Here is a 20794-nt window from a genome sequence, read left to right on the forward strand (position 1 = left end):
CCAGTTGTGAAATATCAGATTGATCCATTGGAAGTTTAAAATTATTCCCAACCTTTAAGATTATTGAAAAAAAACAAAAACACAAAACTCTACCTTACCACCCCCCATTCTGTTAATATCATTCTGTAAAAGTAAGCAGTGATTATGAACTACTAATTCTAAACTTCAACTTGTGAAATACAATTTTTATTCCTTGCATTATATTAACATATACATTTCTCCTTTACTCATAGGTGAGGAAAGGAAAGAATATTGATTGACTTCTGAAATGAATTCTCTGTGGTAGGGAAATCACTTGGGAAAGGTTGTATATCATTTCCAACATTAGGGCTGTGGTTATGCATATATGTGTGGGTATATGCATACGTGTGGTCAGTATTGCCAGTGATGGGATATAATACGTGTTTTCAAGTAATACAGTGCTGTATGCAGTGGCCTGTGAGTCATATCTCTGCATTTTAATTATGCTACTTAACACTTTACCTAACCAGAAGAACTTTCTGTCTGGGACATTCAGAGAAGTCTCTGGAAGGAAAGAACAGTTGTAATTTTGGGTGAAGTGAGAGTGTAGACTCTGCAGTTACCTTGAGTCAGGAGCATTGCCATTAAATTGAGGCCATCTTGGACTACATAATAAAATCCCATCTTGGGGCTAGAGAGTTAGCTCAGTTGGTAAATGCTTGCTGTGCATGTAAGGGCCTGAGTTCAGTCCCAGAACCCATACTTTTAAAATGCTGAGTCACGTGATGCACAGTTGCAACCTTAGTGCCATGGAACAGAGGCAGGCAGGTCTCTTAGCCAGACAGCCTAGCCTATTTGGTAGGCTCCAAGCCAGAGACTGTCTCAAAAGTAAAGTGGACAACACCTAAAAAATGACACCCATGGTTGACCTCTGGCCTTTAAATACAGGTGTATACATGTGTGCTCATGTAAACATACAGTCAAATGACAGAGCCTGGGGTGGGTGGGCCTAGCAATACCTGCCTGTAATCCCAACACTAAATAGGTTGAATCAGAATTATTATGAGTTCAAAGTCATCCTGGAATACATAGTGAGACCCTATCTCAAAAATAAAATACACATAAATGTTCTGGGTAGAGTGATAACATAATTTGAGAAAAGCTTAAGTAGTAGCATGCATAGCTAGTCACATTACAAGTTCCAAATAGGTGATGGCACATACCTTTAATCCCAGCACTTGGTAGGCAAAAGCAAATGGATCTCTGTGAGTTCAAGGCCACCCTCATCTACATAGTGAGTTCCCAGCCAGCCAAGGATATGTACTAAGACCCTGTCTCAAACATATAAGAAAACATTTCAGGTAGGAAGAATGAGTGGCTATGATCTAAAGTAGCCCAAGCAACTTTTGATAAACTTTGTGGGGATTCACATGCTGTGTATAAGGGGTGGAAGATGAGGGAATTGTAAGAAATTGGGAGTTTTATGAAATATGTATGAAAAGGAAGACAGAGTTCATGTTACCAGATGCTCCAAGGCCACTTTGTAGAGGTGTAGAACTAAGGGTTGACAATTCCCACTAACTGGGACTATGCCAGGATTTTATTTCTATCAAAGTGCCATTCCAGTGATGGTAAGTAAGAAAGAAGCATGAGTTGGCAAACAGTCTGAAGGCTGAATCTGCCCAGAGTCTGGTTCTGTAAGTACAATTGTTTTTGAAACACAGCTGTACTAATTGTATGTCTATGGCCATGGTACAATGACAGGGCTGTGTAGTTGCTAGACCGTGGCTTGTAAAACCTCAGACATTTATTATCTGGCCTGTTACAGAAATGATTTAGTGATCCTGGTATACAGGAAATAAAGTCAGGCTTGAAGGTCAGAGGGCTTTGTACCTACAGAAGTGGTTCAGTAAGCAGACTTTGAGAAGGCCAAAGAGAGTTGTTCCTGAGAGACTGGGGCCCAGTGAAGGAGGCCACACTGCTGTTGAAGAGACAGTTAAGTAAAGGCACTGAGATACAATAGGAAAATTTCTGACAAGAAGAGGGAAAGGGGAGATTGAAGAACGCAGCATTCGCTTAGAGAAAGCCCAGTCATACTGACCTGAGGATAAAGCTCTGCATCTCAGTGTAAGCAGAGGGTCAGGGAGGGAGTCAAGGAGCAGAGACAACGCAGGACAAAACAAGTAAGGAACAGGAGGATTGGCCTTAGGAAGGCGTAAAGTCGGGTCTTCGTTAGGGAGGCTCATTAGAACATGAAGTGTAGAGGAAGTCAGATTTTCATGAAAGGCAGTGACAAGTGAAACTATGTAGTAATAGTGTAGCCACAACACAGCTAAAAGTGAAACTGCCATTGACACACTGTGGAACATGAAATTCTTAGGCTTTCCAAATGTCTTAGGATTTTCAGGTCAGGTTTTCATTTGGAAAAGTTTACAGTTGGACTGCTCAGAGACTAGGAAACAATTGAAACAAGAGTAAAGGCAACTCAAAAAGAAACAGTCGGGAGCTAGTGAAGCAGCCCCGGGAGAGAAAGAAGCTCTTACCCGGACTGTGTGGATTCTGTAATGCTACTCTGGTTGGTTTCAGGTGGCCAGCAACCTCGCAGCACCCTCTGAAAACTTAGTCACCTCCCACCAACACCTGATTCTATAACATGTGACTTGTTGAGGGGATAAAGCCAGCTGTGATATGCTGCCAAACAGATCTGTCAGGTAACCAGGAAGAGCGGGTACCAGGTTAGATACATGCATGCAGTTGCCACAGACTAGGTCTATCAAAATTCTTTTCACAATCTTCTAGGCCCAGAGGAGGAAGTCCAGAAGAGTTTAAGCACTCAGCCAGCTTTGAAACCAAGTTTTGGGGTTTAGTTGGGATAGGAGTTACAGGGATCTGCATTATAAATGAGTAGTTACCACCCCGAGAGCAGAGAGCACTGGAAACTTCAAATACAAATTTTCACAAATACACACCCTCTTAAGAAAACAACTAAGGTAGATTTTTCTTTCTTTTTAACAAAGCTTCAAATGTTACAGCTTAGTTCTAATTGTAAGTAGAGGAAACTTCTTTGCTAACAAAAATGCATTACAACTGCATAAAGGACACTCCAGAAATATTGAAAATGAAACAGTTTCAAATTAGCAAAGTTACTTTTGAGACTTTTATCGAAAATTTTTTAGATGGAGCAGGAGATGAAGCTCGTTGGTAAAGTGCATGGAGCCTTGGGTTCAGTCCCCAGCACCACATAAACTAGGCGAGGTGGCTACACACCGTTAATCCCAGCAGTCTGTTGTCGGAGGTGTCTTGAAGACCATCTTCTGAAACATCAGAAGTTCAAAGCCAATCTGGGCTACAAGAGATGCATCTCAAAATAACAAAGAGGGCTGGCTGGAAAGATGGCTTAGCAGTTAAGAGCACTGGCTACTCTTCAAGAGAACCTGGGTTCCATTCCCATCACTTACATCAGGCAGCTCACAACCATCTGTAACTCCATATCAGGATCTGATGTCCTCTGGCTTCTATGGGCACCAGGTGTGCACATGGAATACATACACATAAAATAAAAACAAATAATAATAGCATGATTTTAGTCACCTGTTCCGATTGTGACGTGTCTTAATATAGCATGGCTGTGACTCGTAATAATATATTCCTTTTACTTAGAAATTCCAGTACTGATTTCTTGCAAGGAAACAAAACCTTATCAAGGGTCGCTTTTCTAAAATATTTTAATGAGACATCACATATGAGTATTAGTTTTATCTTTCCCTTAAGATTTGTTTTCACGTTATACAGTCTTTCATATTAGTATATTTAATCTTAGAACCAAGTATAAAACTCACCAACATAAGCTGGGTAGGGTGGCACACACCTTTAATCTCAGCACTTGGGAGGCAGAGGCAGGGTGTCTCTTAAGTTCGAGTCCAAACTGGTCTACAGAGTGGTTTCCAGGACAGCCAGGACTACACAGAGTAATAACCCTGTCTCAAAAATCCTAAATGAGTAAATAAATAAATCCCACCAACACAAGAACATTTTTAAAAATTTAAATTTTTAAATACATACTTTTATTCTCAATTTTATTATAGCGATGCTTTTAGTTACTATAGACAATTAAAAATTACTTTTGAGGCAGTTTTAATAAATAAATCTTAAACCAAAAAGTATGAAATTTGTCATTTTGTGAAACCTGAGGATTTTTTAATTAGCACATTATTGTAGATACAGTTACTACTATATGGTGACTATGAATACAATAATTTTCTAATTCACCCAATATTATTTTTAAAAAGCTGAGTGTCCTCAGAACTACACATAGCACCGCCTCCATTTCTTAGGAAATGAGTCTCAGTTTAACTAGCTTAAGCTGTGGCAATGCAGATAACATTAGGTGTGCCAGCCATTACGGGCAGTTTCTTTACCAAGTGATGCTGCATGGAATAGCTAATTGTCAAACTTCTGCAGAAGTTGGATAACAGCAGATGCACTCTTGTATCACAGACTCCAGTGAAAAGCAAGAGAGATTTTTTTTTTTCTGCTTGGCTGCCAATCGCTGTGCCTCAGATTCCTTTTTCCCCATCTGTTTCTGTTTTGAGTTGAGCATAGAGGTCAATATTTCCTCTTTCTTCTTCCCACTTCTCCCCTTTATCAACTACAGGTGTTCAGCATGTTCTTGGAGACTCTAGTAGATTTCATACAAGTCCACAAAGATGATCTTCAAGATTGGTTGTTTGTACTGCTGACACAGCTGCTGAAAAAAATGGGTGCTGATTTGCTTGGGTCTGTTCAGGCAAAAGTTCAGAAAGCCCTTGATGTTACAAGGTAAAATTGCTGCATGTATTTCAAGTTTACCTAGTGGTAATCACAATATTTAATCCCTGTATTAAAGTTTTATTGATACTGGTTTGAGTACTTGAAGCTATTAACATGTCTTAAGTAAACTATAACTAAACTGACCAGGTGGTGCATGCATGTCATCCCAGCCCTTGGTAGAGGCAGGGCGATCAAGAGTTCAAGGTCATCTTCTGCTAAGTAGTGAGTTTAAGGCTAGCCTTGGCTACAGGAGCCTGTCTCAAAACAATAACAATAAAAATATAGCTAGTGAGTTGAGCCTGGTACTGCATGTCTTTAATCCCAGCACTTAAGAGGCAGGGGGAGGCTGATCTCTGAATTTGAAGCCCTCCTGGTCTATATAGTGAGTTCCAGGACAGCCAGAACTAAGTGGCTATGTGGTGAGACCCAGTCTTAAAAATAAAAATAAAATGAACATATGTTTAAACATATATATATGGGGACAGGCATGGTGCTACTCACCTATAATACCAGCATGGTGGAGACAGAAGGATCAGGAGTTCAAGACCAGCTTGGGCTATGAAGCCCTACAACCTGAGTTTGATCCCTCAGCCCACAGGGAGAGAACCTCCCACAAGTGCACCATAGCACACACATGCCCAGACACACACACACATAATAAAATACAATACAAATAAAAAAGGGTGTTTGTTTTGGTTGGTTTGCTGGTTAGGGGTTGTTTGTTTGTTTTGAGACAGAGTTTCTGTGTAGCCTTGGCTGTCCTAGAACTCTATGTGTAGACCTAACTGGACTTAAACTCACAGAATCTACCTGCCTCTGCCTCCCGAGAGCTGGGACTAAAGGCGTGTGCCACCATGCCCAACTGAAGAAAAAATTTTAATGTACAATTATGTCTAGACATTTTGGTAAAAACAACTTTAAATTTATGTGTAAACTGAATTAAAGGTTAATTTGATTTTAAGTGAAATTAAAAGCTATTCCTATCTTAAAGAATATTTTATCGTGCTGTTAGATAATCTTCCAGAAGGCTTTAAGCCAATGGTAGGTTTCTACCATTTCTACCATTCTACCTTGACTTATTGTTAAAGTGACTTATTTCACATACCCGTATACTATGAAATGAGTCTGGAATTCAGAGGTTTTTTTGGTGTTTTTTTTTTTGTTTTTGTTTTTGTTTTGTTTTGTTTTGTTTGTGTGACAGGGTGTATCTCTGACTGGCCTGTAACTCAGTATATAAACCAGGCTGGCCTCAAATTCACAGAGATCTGCCCACCTCTTCCTCCAGAGTATTGAGATTAAGGATGTGTGTCACCACACTCAGTTGGAATGAGGAGGCCAGAAGAGGGCATCAGATCCTGTGGAGCTGGAGTTAGAGGTGGTTGTGAGCTGCCCATGTAGGTGCTAAGAACCAAACTCACTTCTGCTATAAGAGCAGTCTGTGTGCTTTTAACCACTGAGTCATCTCTCCAGGCCCAGAAGTTTGAACTTTTACTGACTACATTTTTCTAATTAAATGTATAGTTATGACAAACAAGATACACTTATCTAGTTTTGTTTCTTAATCTTTTACTACCTATAAGTTCAGATTCCTTTATTCTTATACTGTGCTTAATAGACTGTAGCATTTCACCTGTCAATTTATACATACTTAGTGGGTGGCATGATATTTGGATATTAAGTATAGTCTTTTGCTCTGGAATTTTTTAAAATGCATACTTGTCAACTTAATTTGTGGGAGGTTGGTTGCTTTCTTTTTTAAGATTTATTTATTTATTATGTATACAGTGTTCTGCCTGCATGTCTGCCTGCATGCCACAAGAGGACACCAGATCTCACTACAGATGGTTGTGAGCCACCATGTGGGTGCTAGGAATTGAACTCAGGACCTCTGGAAGAGCAACCAGTGCTCTTAACCTCTGAGCCATTTCTCCAGCCTCACTTATTTTGTTTTTTTTTTTTTAACTTGGTCTTTTCTTTGTTCTTTTCTCAGAGAATCCTTTCCAAATGATCTTCAATTTAATATCCTAATGAGATTTACGGTTGACCAGACCCAAACACCAAGCTTGAAGGTAAATTTTTTATTTCTTCTGAAACCATTACATGAAATTGTCATAGTTTATTAATAAAGTTAGGGTAATATTTGTATTTTTGTCACACAAGAAGCTGCTCAATCAATGGGTTTTATTTTTATAAACTTTCAGACAGTCAAGCCAGCACTCCGGGACCAGCTTCACTGTTTTTGGAGCTCAAAGGTTTTTCTTTGGTTTTTATTTTAGCCTGCATTATTTCTTTTCATAACCCTCTGCACTGTTTCAGATGATGTTTTATGCATCTGTATTTAACTACTCACCTTCCTAAGCTTTTTATGCATGCACATACTTGATTTCAAATGTTCTCCAGCAGCTTGACCTATCTTTGGAAAAGCTTTCTGTGTAAACACATTTTAGAAGTATCACAAAGTATGGCTGTCTAACCCTAAGCTGGTAATGCAGAGTTACTTTGTAAAATCTTATTTAATTTTATGTTTGTGATTTCTCAATACTTTTTTTTCTTAGTTGTAGTCTTTGAGTCTTATAAGTATTTGGGAGGAAAGCATAGCATTGTCTAGCTGCTTGTTTTAGTAAAGATAGGATATTTTAGTAAAGAAAGGATACTTCCATCTCAGTTCATTCTTCCTATCTGAAATAACATTTTCTGCAATGTGAAATTTCGGAAACAAGCATATAGTTTATATCAAGTCTAACTTTCTCAGTTTCCATCTGGACACATTTTCCAGTTGTGTGAAAAGTAGATAGATTCTAATTTGTGATTTAAAATTTTTAAGTTTAACATAAGAAATAAAATGGTTTGTAGCTGAGATATAGCTTGTTTTTCCTGAGCTGTAGCCATTGAGATTAAGGTAGGGGAAATAAGAAGCATACTGCTTATACAAGCCTTGTACTTTCTGCTCTGTTCTATACAAATGTATACCTTACCATCCAAGATGGATTTTCCCTTTACATCTTGGAATGCAGTTGTGCCTCAGAATCACACTTACGTTTCTAATAGGGTTGACTTACACTCACTGTAATGTCATTTTCTTAGAGCCACTAGGTAAAAAGGGCCTCTCTGTTTTTATTTTGAAAAGTTACCTGCAGAAGGATTTATTCTATGTTAACACCCATTGTAGCTCATACTATAGCCAAGATATTCCTGAGAATAGAAAACTTGGAATTTCTTATCATTGTTACTTATAATACTGGATATATACTTGGTAAACTAAATAATGATCAAGATGATATCATTATGTGGTAGATACTCAGTAGCTGTTGAAGCTATAAGTGAAGATACTTTGTGTGCCTGTGCAAATGAAGCCTAAAGCCATCTCCAGAAACTTGAATCACTATAGTGGTACAGGCCTGTGATCCTACCACATGGGATGCTGAGGCAGGTAGATAAACCAGTGATTTGTCAGTACGGGCTACAGAAGGTTCTAGGTTAGCATGGCTATGAAGCCATGACTCACAAACCCCAAAAGAGACAGGTGATGTTAGGGAAGAATAAAGTTGCTGAAGACCTAAAATGAAAGACAAGTAAGGGAACAGGGATGTGGCAAGCAGATGAAGTAAAAACCAGCTTCCTATGGGCGTGCAATCAAAGCGGCTCTTCTGTGTTCTATGTAAGTATAAGTACAGTCAGTAGCAAAGCTAGAGGGAGACATCTTTGTTACAGTTTAGATAACAAGAATACGTCATGCCCAGGTAAGAACAGCTTGTAGGTGGCTGACAGGATTAAATATAAAGAACTTAGTCAGGAAGGGGTGCTGAAGAGATGGCTCAGCACCTACATTCAAAAGACTGGCGCTCAGCCCCCAGCATCCAAATGAGGCAGCTAACAAATAACTGTAACCCTGTTTTAGGGGGTTCACTGGCCTCTTCTGGCACCTGCTCATACTTGGCATACACACACACACACACACACACACACACACACACACACAGACCCACACACATACATGTAGATAAAACATTTTTTTAAAATCATAAGAATTTAACAAGCTGGAAAGATGGCTCAGTGGTTCAGAGTAGTAGTCTTCAAACATGACAACCAAAACTTGGACCTCAGCACCCAGTAACAAGCTGGTGATCCTGCAAAACACCTGTAATTTCAGCTCTAAGGGGAGGCAGAGGGAGGGGATCTCTGTGAGCTGGAGGTCAGCCTGGTCTACATAGCAAGATCCAAAACAGCCAGGACTACATAGAGAGACTCTGTCTCCAAATAATAATAATAATAATAATTATAAAACTAAAAATAAGTTAAAGTAGTAAATAAATCTTTTTTAAAAGAAAGAAGGTAGTAGTGGACTAAATAACAATAGAAAGTGATTTTTATTGAATTACTGGCATTTGTTAAATACATGTGGGGTTTTTTTCCTGAATACTTTTTCCAGCTTGACACATACACTGAAGGATAACAGACACCTTTGCCAATTATATTGTTTTGTTCTTTGAAATGGAATGTATAGTTGCATCATTAGTTGTAGACTGCATGACTTTGTGAGATGTCCTACTAAAATGGGAGTGTTTCAATAATTATATGTTTCTGTGGTTACTTGCTTATTATAGTTAACACACCTATTTTGTGAAAACCTTTTAAAACTGCATTATTTGCATTGCATGGCTGTAAATGCCTTTAACTCCAGCACGTGGGAGGCAGAGGTAAATGGATCTCTATGAGTTCAAGGCCAGCCTGGTCTACAGCTTTCCAAGCCAACTAGGGGTACATACTAAGACTTCGTCTCAAAAAAAGAAATAAATAAAAAAGCAAAACTACAGGTAGGCATGGTAGCACACAGCTGTTTCCCAGTAGTCAATTGGTAGGCATAAAGGATCCCTGGGGCAGGCTAGCTAGCTAGACTACTCAAATCAGCAAAGAGATCCTACTTCAGTATGTCAGTGGAGAGTGAATGGGGCAGACATTCAGTGTCAACCTCTGACTTCTATATGCTCACACATGAACATACCCACAAATGTGAACATATACACAACACACACAATGCAAAATAAAAAATTTTTTCAGAGATCATTTGGGGGCCTGTGGATGTAACTCTATGCCAGAGTGCTTACCTGATATCTGCAAGGCTGTAGATTTGATCCCCAGCAAGGCAAATAATAATAATAATAGTAATAATAACTTTCAAAAATAAAGGACCCCAGAGGCTGGAGAGGTGACTCAGCGGTGAAAACTACTTAGTGCTCTTGGAAAGGACCAGGGCTCAGTTCCCAGCACCCACAGGTCAGCACACAACCTCTACAGTTACAATTCTGAGGGATCTGACAGTCTTCTGACCTCCATCGGCACCAGGTGTGCATATGGCACACATACATGGAGGCAAATGCTCATTCACATAAGAATAATCCATAAAGATAATCAAATAAAATAAGCAACCCCAGCCTGAAGGAACCATCGTTTAGAAATTATAGAATGTTGGAATGTTGGAATATATGGCCAGAAACAATAATTCTCAGCCTGTTTATTTCCACTAGCATACTGGATAGAAGAGATATAATTTGATAATTGCTCATTAGAAAAATTTTAAATGGCTGAGTCTAGAAAGAAGCATGTGCGCCTTAGAAATAGCTCCATCTCCCACTCCAAAGCTGCCTTTCATGTAACTTACATGAAAGAGTTAATTGGGAGAGCTGGGGATGTAGCTCAGCTGCAGAGTACTTGGCTAGCCTGCACCAGATCCTTGGTTCTATACCCAGCACCTTATAAACCATACTCAGGAGGTGGAGGCAGGAGAAACAGAGAACGTCAAGGCCATTCTCAGCTACACAATGTGTTTGAGGCCACCCTGGGCTAGAGGCCCTGCCTTAAATATAAGTAAATAGACAGTTGCATGACCCACTGTGATTACAGGCTTGTCTTGTAATATCCTATCGTGTAACACTTTGGCTATATTCCCAAAAAGAAATGATTGTGTAAGACTAGCCACCTATACACTCTGAAAGCACATTCCTGGGGGTGGTTTACAGTTTATTTAAAAATCTTCAGCAGTTGTTTATGCTCTGGGAATGGAGTGCTCAAAGTTGTAATACATATGAAAATAGAAATCCTTACCTCACATCAGATGGGTAAGTAGCTGTTATTCATTTGAGGTTTGTTGAGGTTTCTGCTTCACTTGGCAGAAACTAATGGTGATTCTTTCTGATGCATTGCCCAGTGTCTCACTGACCTCTCCCATTGTGCTTTCCTCTGCAGGTGAAGGTTGCTATCCTTAAGTACATAGAAACTCTGGCCAAGCAGATGGATCCAGGAGATTTTATAAATTCCAGTGAGACTCGCCTGGCAGTGTCTCGGGTCATCACTTGGACGACAGAGCCCAAAAGTTCTGATGTTCGTAAGGTGTGTTTGAGTGGGATCAGGAGATAACTTTGGGTGTTTTTTTAACTGATCTTTTCTTAGATACAGGCATTATATATATTTCATCATACATGAAGAGTTGGCATTCCCTGGGCTTTTTATTATACTGAAGAATCAGTTCTTGGTAATGTGGAGATTTACCACTTGTTGTGTTGTGTTTTGCAGTTTCTCCTATACCAAGTGGTTTGCTACTGCTTCCTTTCTTCCAGAGGTTCTGTTCTTAGAGTTAATGTCTGCCCTGCTTTTCATGTCCTTGAGTTAGGGATTTTTGAGACAGTCTTTGATCACCTGGGCTAACTAGAACTTACTCTGTAGTAGATGAGCTTGAACTCCTGGTCCTCTTGCCTCCACCTGCCAAGTACCAAGAATGTTGGCATAGACCACCATGCCTAGTATGACTGAGCTTTACATGTCCTTTAGTATATAGTTAATATTTTCATTGTTTCTGCCAAGGACTTATGGCTAGCATTTTCTATATACTCAAAAATAAGTGTCATTTGTGCTAGGGAAATGGCTCCATGGGTAAAGGGCTTGCCATGCAAGCACCAGAATTTGAGTTTCTGTTCCTAGCATCTACATTATTTTTAAAAACCCAGCACATCCCTGTAATCTCAAAGCTGGGAAGAAGTAGATACAATTGACGTGCTAGGACTCACTGGCCAGCTACTATTTCCCAGTTGTTGAGCTCCTAGTTCAGTGAGACCTGGTCTCAAAAACTAAAGGAGAGTTGGGGGTGGGCGTGGAGGGTGCACACCTTTAATCCCAGCACTCAAGAGGCAGATCTCTGTGAGTTGGAGGCTAGCCTGACCTTTGGCCTCACATCTGAACACACATTAGCACATGTACATGTGTGTGCACAGCTGCGAACACAGATGCATGTATCAGGAAACAAAAACAAAAATACACTAAAGTGAAGAAAAGTGAAGACATGGCATGATAAAACTTAAAGATACCGCTGAAGCTGTATTTTGGATGGAACTCAACAGTACACAGACAGACAGACAGACATGCAGACAAAACACTCAAACACGATGATGATGGTGATGATGATGAAGAATAAGAATAAGATAGAAAGCTAAGCTGGCACACACCTTTAATCCCAACAACTCAGAATGTAAAGGCAGGTCTTTGTGACCAGCTGCCTTTGTGACCAAGCCTTTTCCACATGAATGAACTGTGCCCTCAAGCTGTGAGCCAAAATAAATGTTTTGTCGGGTATTTTGTGAAAGCTCTAATTCAGAGCTTATAATAAAAAGAAACATTTTAAATCATTTATCAAATCAACCACCATAAGACAGTGAGTCAAAAAGAGCAAAGCAAACCTGAAGCAAATAGAAGTTTATAGTTGAGCCGGGCGGTGGTGGCGCATGCCTTTAATTCCAGCACTCAGGAGGCAGAGGCAGGCGGATCTCTGTGAGTTCAAGGCCAGCCTGGTCTACAGAGGGAGATCCAGGAAAGGCGCAAAGCTACACAGAGAAACCCTGTCTTGAAACACAAAAAAGAAGAAGAAGAAGAAGAAGAAGAAGAAGAAGAAGAAGAAGAAGAAGAAGAAGAAGAAGAAGAAGAAGAAGAAGAAGTAGTAGTAGTAGTAGTAGTAGTAGTTTATAGTTGAGAATGGAGAATAAAGCAGAGGCCAGGCATGGTGGAACAACCTTTAATCCAGCACTCAGGAGGCAGAGGTAGACAGATCTCTACGGATTCGAGGCCATCCTGATCTATAGAATGAGTTCCAAGAAAGCAGGGCTATGTAAAAAGACTCTGCCTTAAAAAAAAAAAAAAAGAGAGAGAGAGAGAGGAAGAATAAAGCAGCAGGGCTAGTGAGACATTTCCGCAGTGAGGAGTACCTGCTGCTCTTGCACGCACAACAGCTCACAAATGGCTGTGATTGTAATCCCAGGGCTCAGATGACCACCTCTGGCATCTGCAGGCCCTGCACGCACACAGTGTGCTCATACATACAGACCCGGGCAATGTTCTGTGGTGCTGCATTATTGGAATGCAGGCTACTTTAGCCACTCCACTATTGCTTATTCAGACTCTGTAAGTTAAAACACAGAGGTTTTCATAGGATAAGATCAGAAAAGGTCCGGAACAAGGTGTGTACATTCGGTACGGGTCATGTGACCATGCACCATTTCATGCTCTCCTCCAAATTGTTATATAATTTTAATTTTCCTACTAATCTGAGTAAGTTTTATATTGTTTTAATTTTTATGAAACACCTGGCTTACCTTATCTTAAGATTAACTGTAGACTTTTTAGATTAGCTGCTTAAAAGAAGACTAGATATTGGTAAAGAATCCTACAGAGCCAAGCATAGTGGTATGCACCTGTATAGACTCAAAACCGCCCTCCAGGACTACATGGTAAAAGTCTGGTTTGGTTTGTTTGATTGGTTGGTAGACTTTTTTGTGTGTTGTTGTTTCCCCCTTCTTATGCTGCCTTTATTTTTTAATTATCATACAAAGTAACATCTTTCCACATGGCATTTTCATGTGTACTTGGGTTTCATTAATTCCCCTCCTCCTTCCATTCCTACCCTTTACCCCTCCTTTGTATGCTGCCTATGTACATACTTATACCTTTCTTTTCTTTTCTTTTCTTTTTCTTTTTCTTTTTTTTGGAGCTGAGGATCAAACCCAGGGCCTTACTCTTGCTAGGCAAGTGCTCTACCACTGAGCTAAAGCCCCAACCCTCATACTTGTGCCTTTCTACTCCCAGTATTCCTTTAAAAGTAAAGCCCATCAATTCACATACTGAGAAAGTTTAATTTCAGCATTAAGTCACCCTCAATGGGATTCATACAGCCATCCTTTTGCTTTTGATCATTTACTAGGAAAACTGAAACGGTAATCTATGTTGACAGAATAACCCTGCAATTTGTCATCTGTTACACTTTCATAGTCCCTTCTTTTAACTTCAGAAAATAAGTGGTAGTTGAGAGTGCTTTTATCCTCCCCAAAAAAGAATCATGAAAGTTAACATTTTCCTTTTCCATGGAAGACGTGGTCAAGCCTTGTGCTGCTGAGCAGAAACATAAGAAGAAAATGGCCACCCACCTTCAAGTAGCCAAACTGCATTCACCTACTTTTTGTGTCTTTGTTTCTTTCAGGCAGCACAGTCAGTGCTGATTTCTTTATTTGAACTCAATACCCCGGAGTTCACAATGTTACTAGGAGCTTTACCAAAAACTTTCCAAGATGGTGCTACTAAACTTCTTCACAACCACCTTCGAAACACTAGCAATGGGACCCAGGTATTTCTCACTCACAACAGGTGGCTGTTGTGTGCTCTTGTGATTGGTTTAACAATGTTTGCTTTGTTTTGCATTAAGTTGACTTAATTAATTTTACTATATGATTTTTATATCTGCATTTGGCAATATTTTTTGAGCAAGATTAAATATTGCCTTGGGAAGAGTAGAGTCCCTTGAAGTATCCTGTTTATATTATAATTTGTATACATTGGGGTAGTAGTTAGCAGTGGTCAACTTGGAAGGAAAGACACATGTGAGCAGAGTGTGTCTGAGGGGCACCAGCTTTGGAGAACTTTAGGGCATGCGTGCCCTTTGCCCTTCAGATAAATCAGTTCATGTTTGAGCACCAGCAAGGGTGACTCATCCTGAGTCATCTAGTAAGTTTGAAGAGAATCACACTAAAGGATTTCAGGCTTGTTGGTGTGACTATTCGGGATTTTGTTCTGAGGAAGAAAGTCTGACTAAACGTTCATTCCAGTGAAACGTATAGAAGTAGGTGTAATTTACATAAAACGTCTAAACGATTGAGTAAAGTTTTAAAAGAGGGATATTTGATAACAAGGAGAATGCAGATGTACTTGATGCCAGCCTTAAGGGGAAGAGTTTCAGGGTTGAAAATGATGGAGGATTTTTAAGTGTGGCAAGACATTTCATAGCCCAGTTGTACATAACTCAAGGACCTAGGATGCTGGACTGTGATGGTCACCAAAGACTGACGTGACTTGGAGTCCAGCTTGTCTCATGCGATGAAAGATAACAGATGCAGACTCTGGAGGAAGCATGCAAAGCAAAAGCAAACTTTCTTAAAAAGAGTTACAGAGAAGGGAGAACTCCTGAGAGACAGAAAGGTTTTCAAAAGAAGAAAAAGAACATCACACTTGCTCGTCTAGGCTTTTATAGAGCTTTGTCAGAGAATGGACAAATCTGGGCTGGAGTAATTGCTATGAAAGTGGCTAGTTCTCTCAGATATTGTAGACCAGTAATGAAGGACCCACATAGCATTTGCATGTCCCGCAGCCCAACCAGAAAGATGATCATGCACTATTTATGCACTGCCCAACAATGAAATGTGGTTGAAGCCCCTCTCTGCCCACCTCTGACCTCAGATTTACTATTGACCTTGACTGTCTTCTAGGTATTAGTCACTTGCCGGATGTTACTACCCTCTGACCTTGCAGGTGTCTCAATCGATAATTCTATTGAACTCTTTGTTCTTCATGACTCCTAAATACAATTAACTCCTTATCTTCCAAATGGTCTGGGTTCTCCTTCCTGAAAGAGGTGGAGGCCTTCTTAGAAGCTCTCTTTACTTAGTCTCTTATAATTAGCTGCATTCGAATCGTAGCTACAGGAAAGGACAATAGTGTCTTACGCATGTTCCTCAAGGGCTAGAAGTAGGGAAGCAGCCTATAGTCACTGTCCCAGAGCGCGCGCGCACACACACACCTGCCTTAGCTGCTTAGTTAGCTGTCTCCGTACCCTCTGGGAGGCCTGCTCGGTCTCTGTTCAAGTGTGTGCTCTTTTCCTTTACTGCCGACAGTGCACTAGCTCCTGTGTCAGAGTTTCTCTGGGAGTAATGTCTTGTGAGCCAGTCCCTTCTCTTCTTAAATGGAGAGACATTTGAAGGATTGAAGGAAAAAGACAGATTAGTAACATGACCAGATTTTACTTTCTTAATGTCTTTGTGAAAATCATGTCTAAAAGACTCAGAAGGAATTAAATTGAACTATCAATGAAGTAGGAAGGGTTAATTAGCTAAGAACAGAAAGCTGATTTAAATTTTTTTAATATGAGGCAGAGGCAAACAAGTTTTTGTATGTTTGAGACCAGCCTGATCTATATGTTGAGTTCCAGGCCAGCTAGGGCTACTTAAGAGACCCTGTCTCCAAAAAAAAAAAAAGTTTAGGATCATGTTAAATCCTTAATAGAAAAAATGTTAATAATGTTTGAGAGACAAGCAGGTTAAAAACAAATGGGCATGGTGATGCACACCTGTAACCCAGCACTTGCAAGATGGAGGCAGAAGGATTGGAAGTTCAAGGTCATCCTTGGGCATACAGTGAGTTCAAGGCTTGTCAAGGGTACATGAGACTCTCTCAAAGTAGGGCCTGGGGGCGGGGTAATAATAGAGAGGAGGGTGGTAAGGGGGTGAGGGAGAAGACTAAAGAGGTAGGTTTCTGAATCTGAGACACATTTTCTCCTAGAAACCAAACGTAAGTGCATGGATATTTAGAATGCTGACAGAGATGGCACTTGGATAATGTTCTCTCTCATGACTCTTCCCTAAGGACCTTTTAATTGCATTTTCCTGTAGTAAAACTCTTTTTACTCCCACCATCAGAGTTCCATGGGAAGTCCTTTGACAAGACCAACACCTCGATCACCAGCCAACTGGTCCAGTCCTCTTACTTCTCCTACCAACACATCACAGACTACATTATCTCCAAGGTGAGATGACTGTTTTCATTCATGTTCTGTGTTACCAGTTTCCATTCTTAGAAAGGCAGAGTAACTGTAATCCCAGTAGACTTTATTTGACTTGGAATGTCTTAGAAACTCAGCAGATTCAAACAACTTTGATTGTATATAAAATCTAACCCTTTAAATGACGATATATAGGATGAAAAGGTCTTGTTTTCTTAAAGAGCATAGTTACATTTCTCAAACTGTAAATTGTACCTGTCTTTTCTGTTACACTACTTAGTATAAATGGCAGTATCAGTTATGGTATTAGATAGAATACTGATGAATCACTTCTGAAAGGTCAGGAGGGACTTGAGCTTATAGGCAAAGCATAAAGAGAGAATAATGGGGAAGAGTTAAATATATCATGAGTACATTTATGTATACTTCTAAGAAAATATGTGACTGAGATATTGCTTCTTAATACAAAATAAGATAGATAAAATTTTCACACACAATTCAAGCATGGGTCTATTTGAGATTCAATTCTCCTTTTCTCTTTTTTTAATTGGGTGTGTGTGAGTGCAGGTGCACATGGGCCAAGGGATGCATATGAAGGTTAGGAGACAATCTTCAGGAGTTTGTTTTCTTCTTCCCCTGTGGGTTCCAGGGAGTCAGTGCAGGTGACCAGGCTTGCTCAGCAAGCACCTTCACCAAACAGACCATCTTGCCAGTTCCCAGTTAAATCCTTTATTCATTAGTCGATAGCCACCAAGCCCCTTTTGCTGGCCTTTTGTAAAATGATTCTTAAAGTCTTTCTTATTAGAATTATTGGCCTGCTTTTTGTTATTGGTCATACATCATGGCTTGCTTTATCAGATTATCCATTAAAATTGCAGGATGCTACATCAGAGTTTAAGAAAGAAAATGTATTGAAACTTACCACCTAACCTGTGTGTTATACATTTGTGACAATTTTGCTGGGTAAATTCAAGCCTTAGTTGAATTTAGAGTTTGATTATAGAATTCATGTCATTAACATTTATGTTCAGTGTTCAAAATTCCAACAGTCTGCAGGAATAATCAATTATTATTATTATCAATTATCTCTCAGGAGATAATTGGTGTTGGTGAAAAAGCATGGCTGCCTGAGTTCAGTCCTTAGGTCACCATGTAAGTGAAGGGAGAGAACTGACTCCACAGAGCTTTCCTCTGACCCCACATGCATGCATGCTGTGCTGCCCCACCCCCACCCCAAACACATAACTATAATACCTTTTTTTTTAATTTCAAAATCTTCCCTGCCTCTTTTCTTTTCTTTTACCTTTATCTTTGTTGTTGTTTATTTCTCAAGGCATATTTTGCCAAATAATAGGCAGGAACTATAAGTAGGTGAAATATAAGTTCCCTTTTTCTCTACCAAAGACTGCTCTCAGACGCTAGAATGCATGGCTACTCAGGCTGGCCTCCACTCCAGCTGGCCATGTGGCAGAGGATGGCTGTGGACTCCTGATCCTTCTGCCTCCATTTTCTGAGTGCTAAGAGTACTGGCATTCACCAGCAACTATGTTTGTTTCTTCTTAAACTAGTGCTGTTACTGTTTTTTACTTACAAGGACTGAGAAGCTTTCTATAAAGGGCCAAATGGCCAATATTTTAGGCTGTCAAGCCAAGTGGTCTGTGACCTTTATTCAGCTCTGTTGTTGTGCTCCTAAAGCAGTCACAGACAGTCTCAACATACATACTGGCTGTGCTCCAGTAAAGTTGTATTTATGCATACTGATACTTGAATTTTGTATAGTGTTCACATGTTATAAAAACATTTAAAGTGTAAGCTGTGTTGATAAGATGGCTCAGTGGGTAAAAGTTCATGCTGCAAAATACCTAACGAGCTTGGTTCCCAGGATCCACATGTGGAAGGAAAGAATCAGTTTCCAGAAGTTGTTACTTGACCTGCACACACATGCAAATTAAAAATTTAAGATCAGGCATGGTAGCCCATGCTTTTAACCCCAGCACTCAGGAGATAGAAATAGGAGGATCTCTGTGAGTTCAGTGTTGCCTGGCCATAGTGATACTTTCCTATAATTTCAGAACTCTGGAGGTGAAGGCAGGAGACTCTTGAGTTTGAGGCCTAGGTTGGCTCCAGAGTGAGTTCTGGCGAAGTTTGGGTTACAGAGTGAGTTTTTATGTCAAAAATAGATGATTATTATCTTTATAAATATCCTCAAATGTGTTTATTTCAACAGAGTCAGGTTTAGACCAGGCTGGCCTTCAACCTGCTATGTAGTAGAGGATGTCCTGAACCCCTGACCCTCCTTCTTCCACTCCCCAGATGCTGGTATTACAGGTGTATACCACCACATCCAGCCTGTTCGTATTTTAAAAATGTAACTGAAAATTAGTAGCCAACTGTGGTAGCTTACACCTCTAATTCCAGCACCTTGAGGAAGACTGCAGTGTGTTCAAGACTAGCCTGAGCCACAGAGTGAGACCTTCAAAATAAATAAACAAACCAACAAACGAATGGAGATTGGAGAGATGCTCTGTAGTTAAGAGCACTTTGTGACAGAGAGCCTGGGTTTGGATCCCAACACCCTTGATAGCTCACAGCTATCTGTTAACTCCACTTCCAAGGAATCTGATGCCCTCTGCTGACCTCCAGGGGTTCTGCACACACATGGAACACATGTATACATGTAGGCAGAACACTCATGCACATAGATATGAAAATCAAATCAAACAAAAAATAAAATAAGTAAAAATTAGTACCATCTTTTTCGCAGTGCATTTGATTACGACACAGAAAACATGAATTCTGAAGACATTTACAGCTCCCTTAGAGGTGTCACTGAGGCAATTCAGAATTTCAGCTTCAGAAGCCAAGAAGATATGAGCGAACCACTGAAGAGGGACCCTAAAAAAGAGGATGGTGACTCAGTAAGTGTTTGCATGTTTGTACCATCCTTACCACCATCCTAACATACTAAATCCCTCCCATGTGAGGGTTCTTACATTGCCCAGGCTGCTTTGGTTTCCATCAAGGACTGGGGGGGGGGGGGGGGGGGGGTTGTTGTTGTTGTTATTGTTGTTTTGTTTGTTAATTTTCACGTATAATTTTTAGGAGGTAGTTAACTCTTCAAGCATTTACTGAGTAAGTATCAACCTCCCACATATTAGCGAGTTTTAGGTATTAGATGTGTAAGACAGAGGTTCTTCCTATAGTTCTCTTTAGATTTCTAAGTAGAGATTTTTTGTTTGTTTGTTTGTTTGTTTGTTTGTTTTGGTTTTTCGAGACAGGGTTTCTTTCTGTGTAGTTTTGCGCCTTTCCTGGATCTCGCTCTGTAGATCAGGTTCTCCCTCTGTAGACCAGGCGAGATGTTTCTTTATTGTAGTTTTGGGTTAGATTGTACCATCGAGGAAGGTGAATGTATACCTTAGAATGTGGGGTCAGGGAATGGAGGCCTCTGTCAATTGGCATTTGTACTGAGCCTTAAAGCCACAAAAGATAGAAAAGAATTCTGTAAACTGATTAGGCAGTACAGGGGCAGGTAGGAACCAGCTTGTATAGTTGAGTATTTGGAAGAAAGCTAGTGTAGTTGGAGCATAGAGAAATAAAGAAGTGGAACTTGGTCACAGCATGTGAGTTAATGATTGGCCTGGGCCTTGAGCATACCTAGGTATGTTCAAGGTGAGCATACCTCACCTAGGCTATGTGACTTACCATACAAGTTTCATAACGGAAGTTTATGTTTTCCCCATATTAATTGTAGTCTGCATCATCAGTTTTTGTGGTCCCCACAGAGCATGTTATTACCTTATAACCTACATTCCTGCCATTTGAATACTATTTTTTGACTGGTTTCCTCTGCTATGGTACATTAGTAGTTAGGTTTTACATTTGCATCTCCTTATACTTGTCTCTGGCAGCTTAGAGTTCTCTTACAATAAGCCATCCCTT

The 20794-nt window shown here is 40.0% G+C and overlaps 1 protein-coding gene across 4 annotated transcripts in view; it reads left to right on the top strand.

Moving 5' to 3' along the window:
* The window catches only part of Clasp2 (cytoplasmic linker associated protein 2), a 189286-nt gene that overhangs the window by 148811 nt on the left and 19681 nt on the right, over positions 1 to 20794 (top strand). For 3 of the 4 annotated variants that reach the window (XM_059268804.1, XM_059268806.1, XM_059268807.1), the window contains 7 exons: positions 4616 to 4779; positions 6761 to 6839; positions 6972 to 7022; positions 11014 to 11157; positions 14288 to 14431; positions 16773 to 16879; positions 19620 to 19773. In XM_059268804.1, coding sequence (XP_059124787.1) covers positions 4616 to 4779; positions 6761 to 6839; positions 6972 to 7022; positions 11014 to 11157; positions 14288 to 14431; positions 16773 to 16879; positions 19620 to 19773 — 843 coding nt within the window. The remainder of the gene's footprint in view (positions 1 to 4615; positions 4780 to 6760; positions 6840 to 6971; positions 7023 to 11013; positions 11158 to 14287; positions 14432 to 16772; positions 16880 to 19619; positions 19774 to 20794) is intronic. The other variant, XM_059268805.1, reaches the window with a different exon arrangement.

The sequence above is a fragment of the Peromyscus eremicus genome, chromosome 7 (genome assembly GCF_949786415.1).
Source record: "Peromyscus eremicus chromosome 7, PerEre_H2_v1, whole genome shotgun sequence".
Classification (NCBI taxonomy): domain Eukaryota; kingdom Metazoa; phylum Chordata; class Mammalia; order Rodentia; family Cricetidae; genus Peromyscus; species Peromyscus eremicus.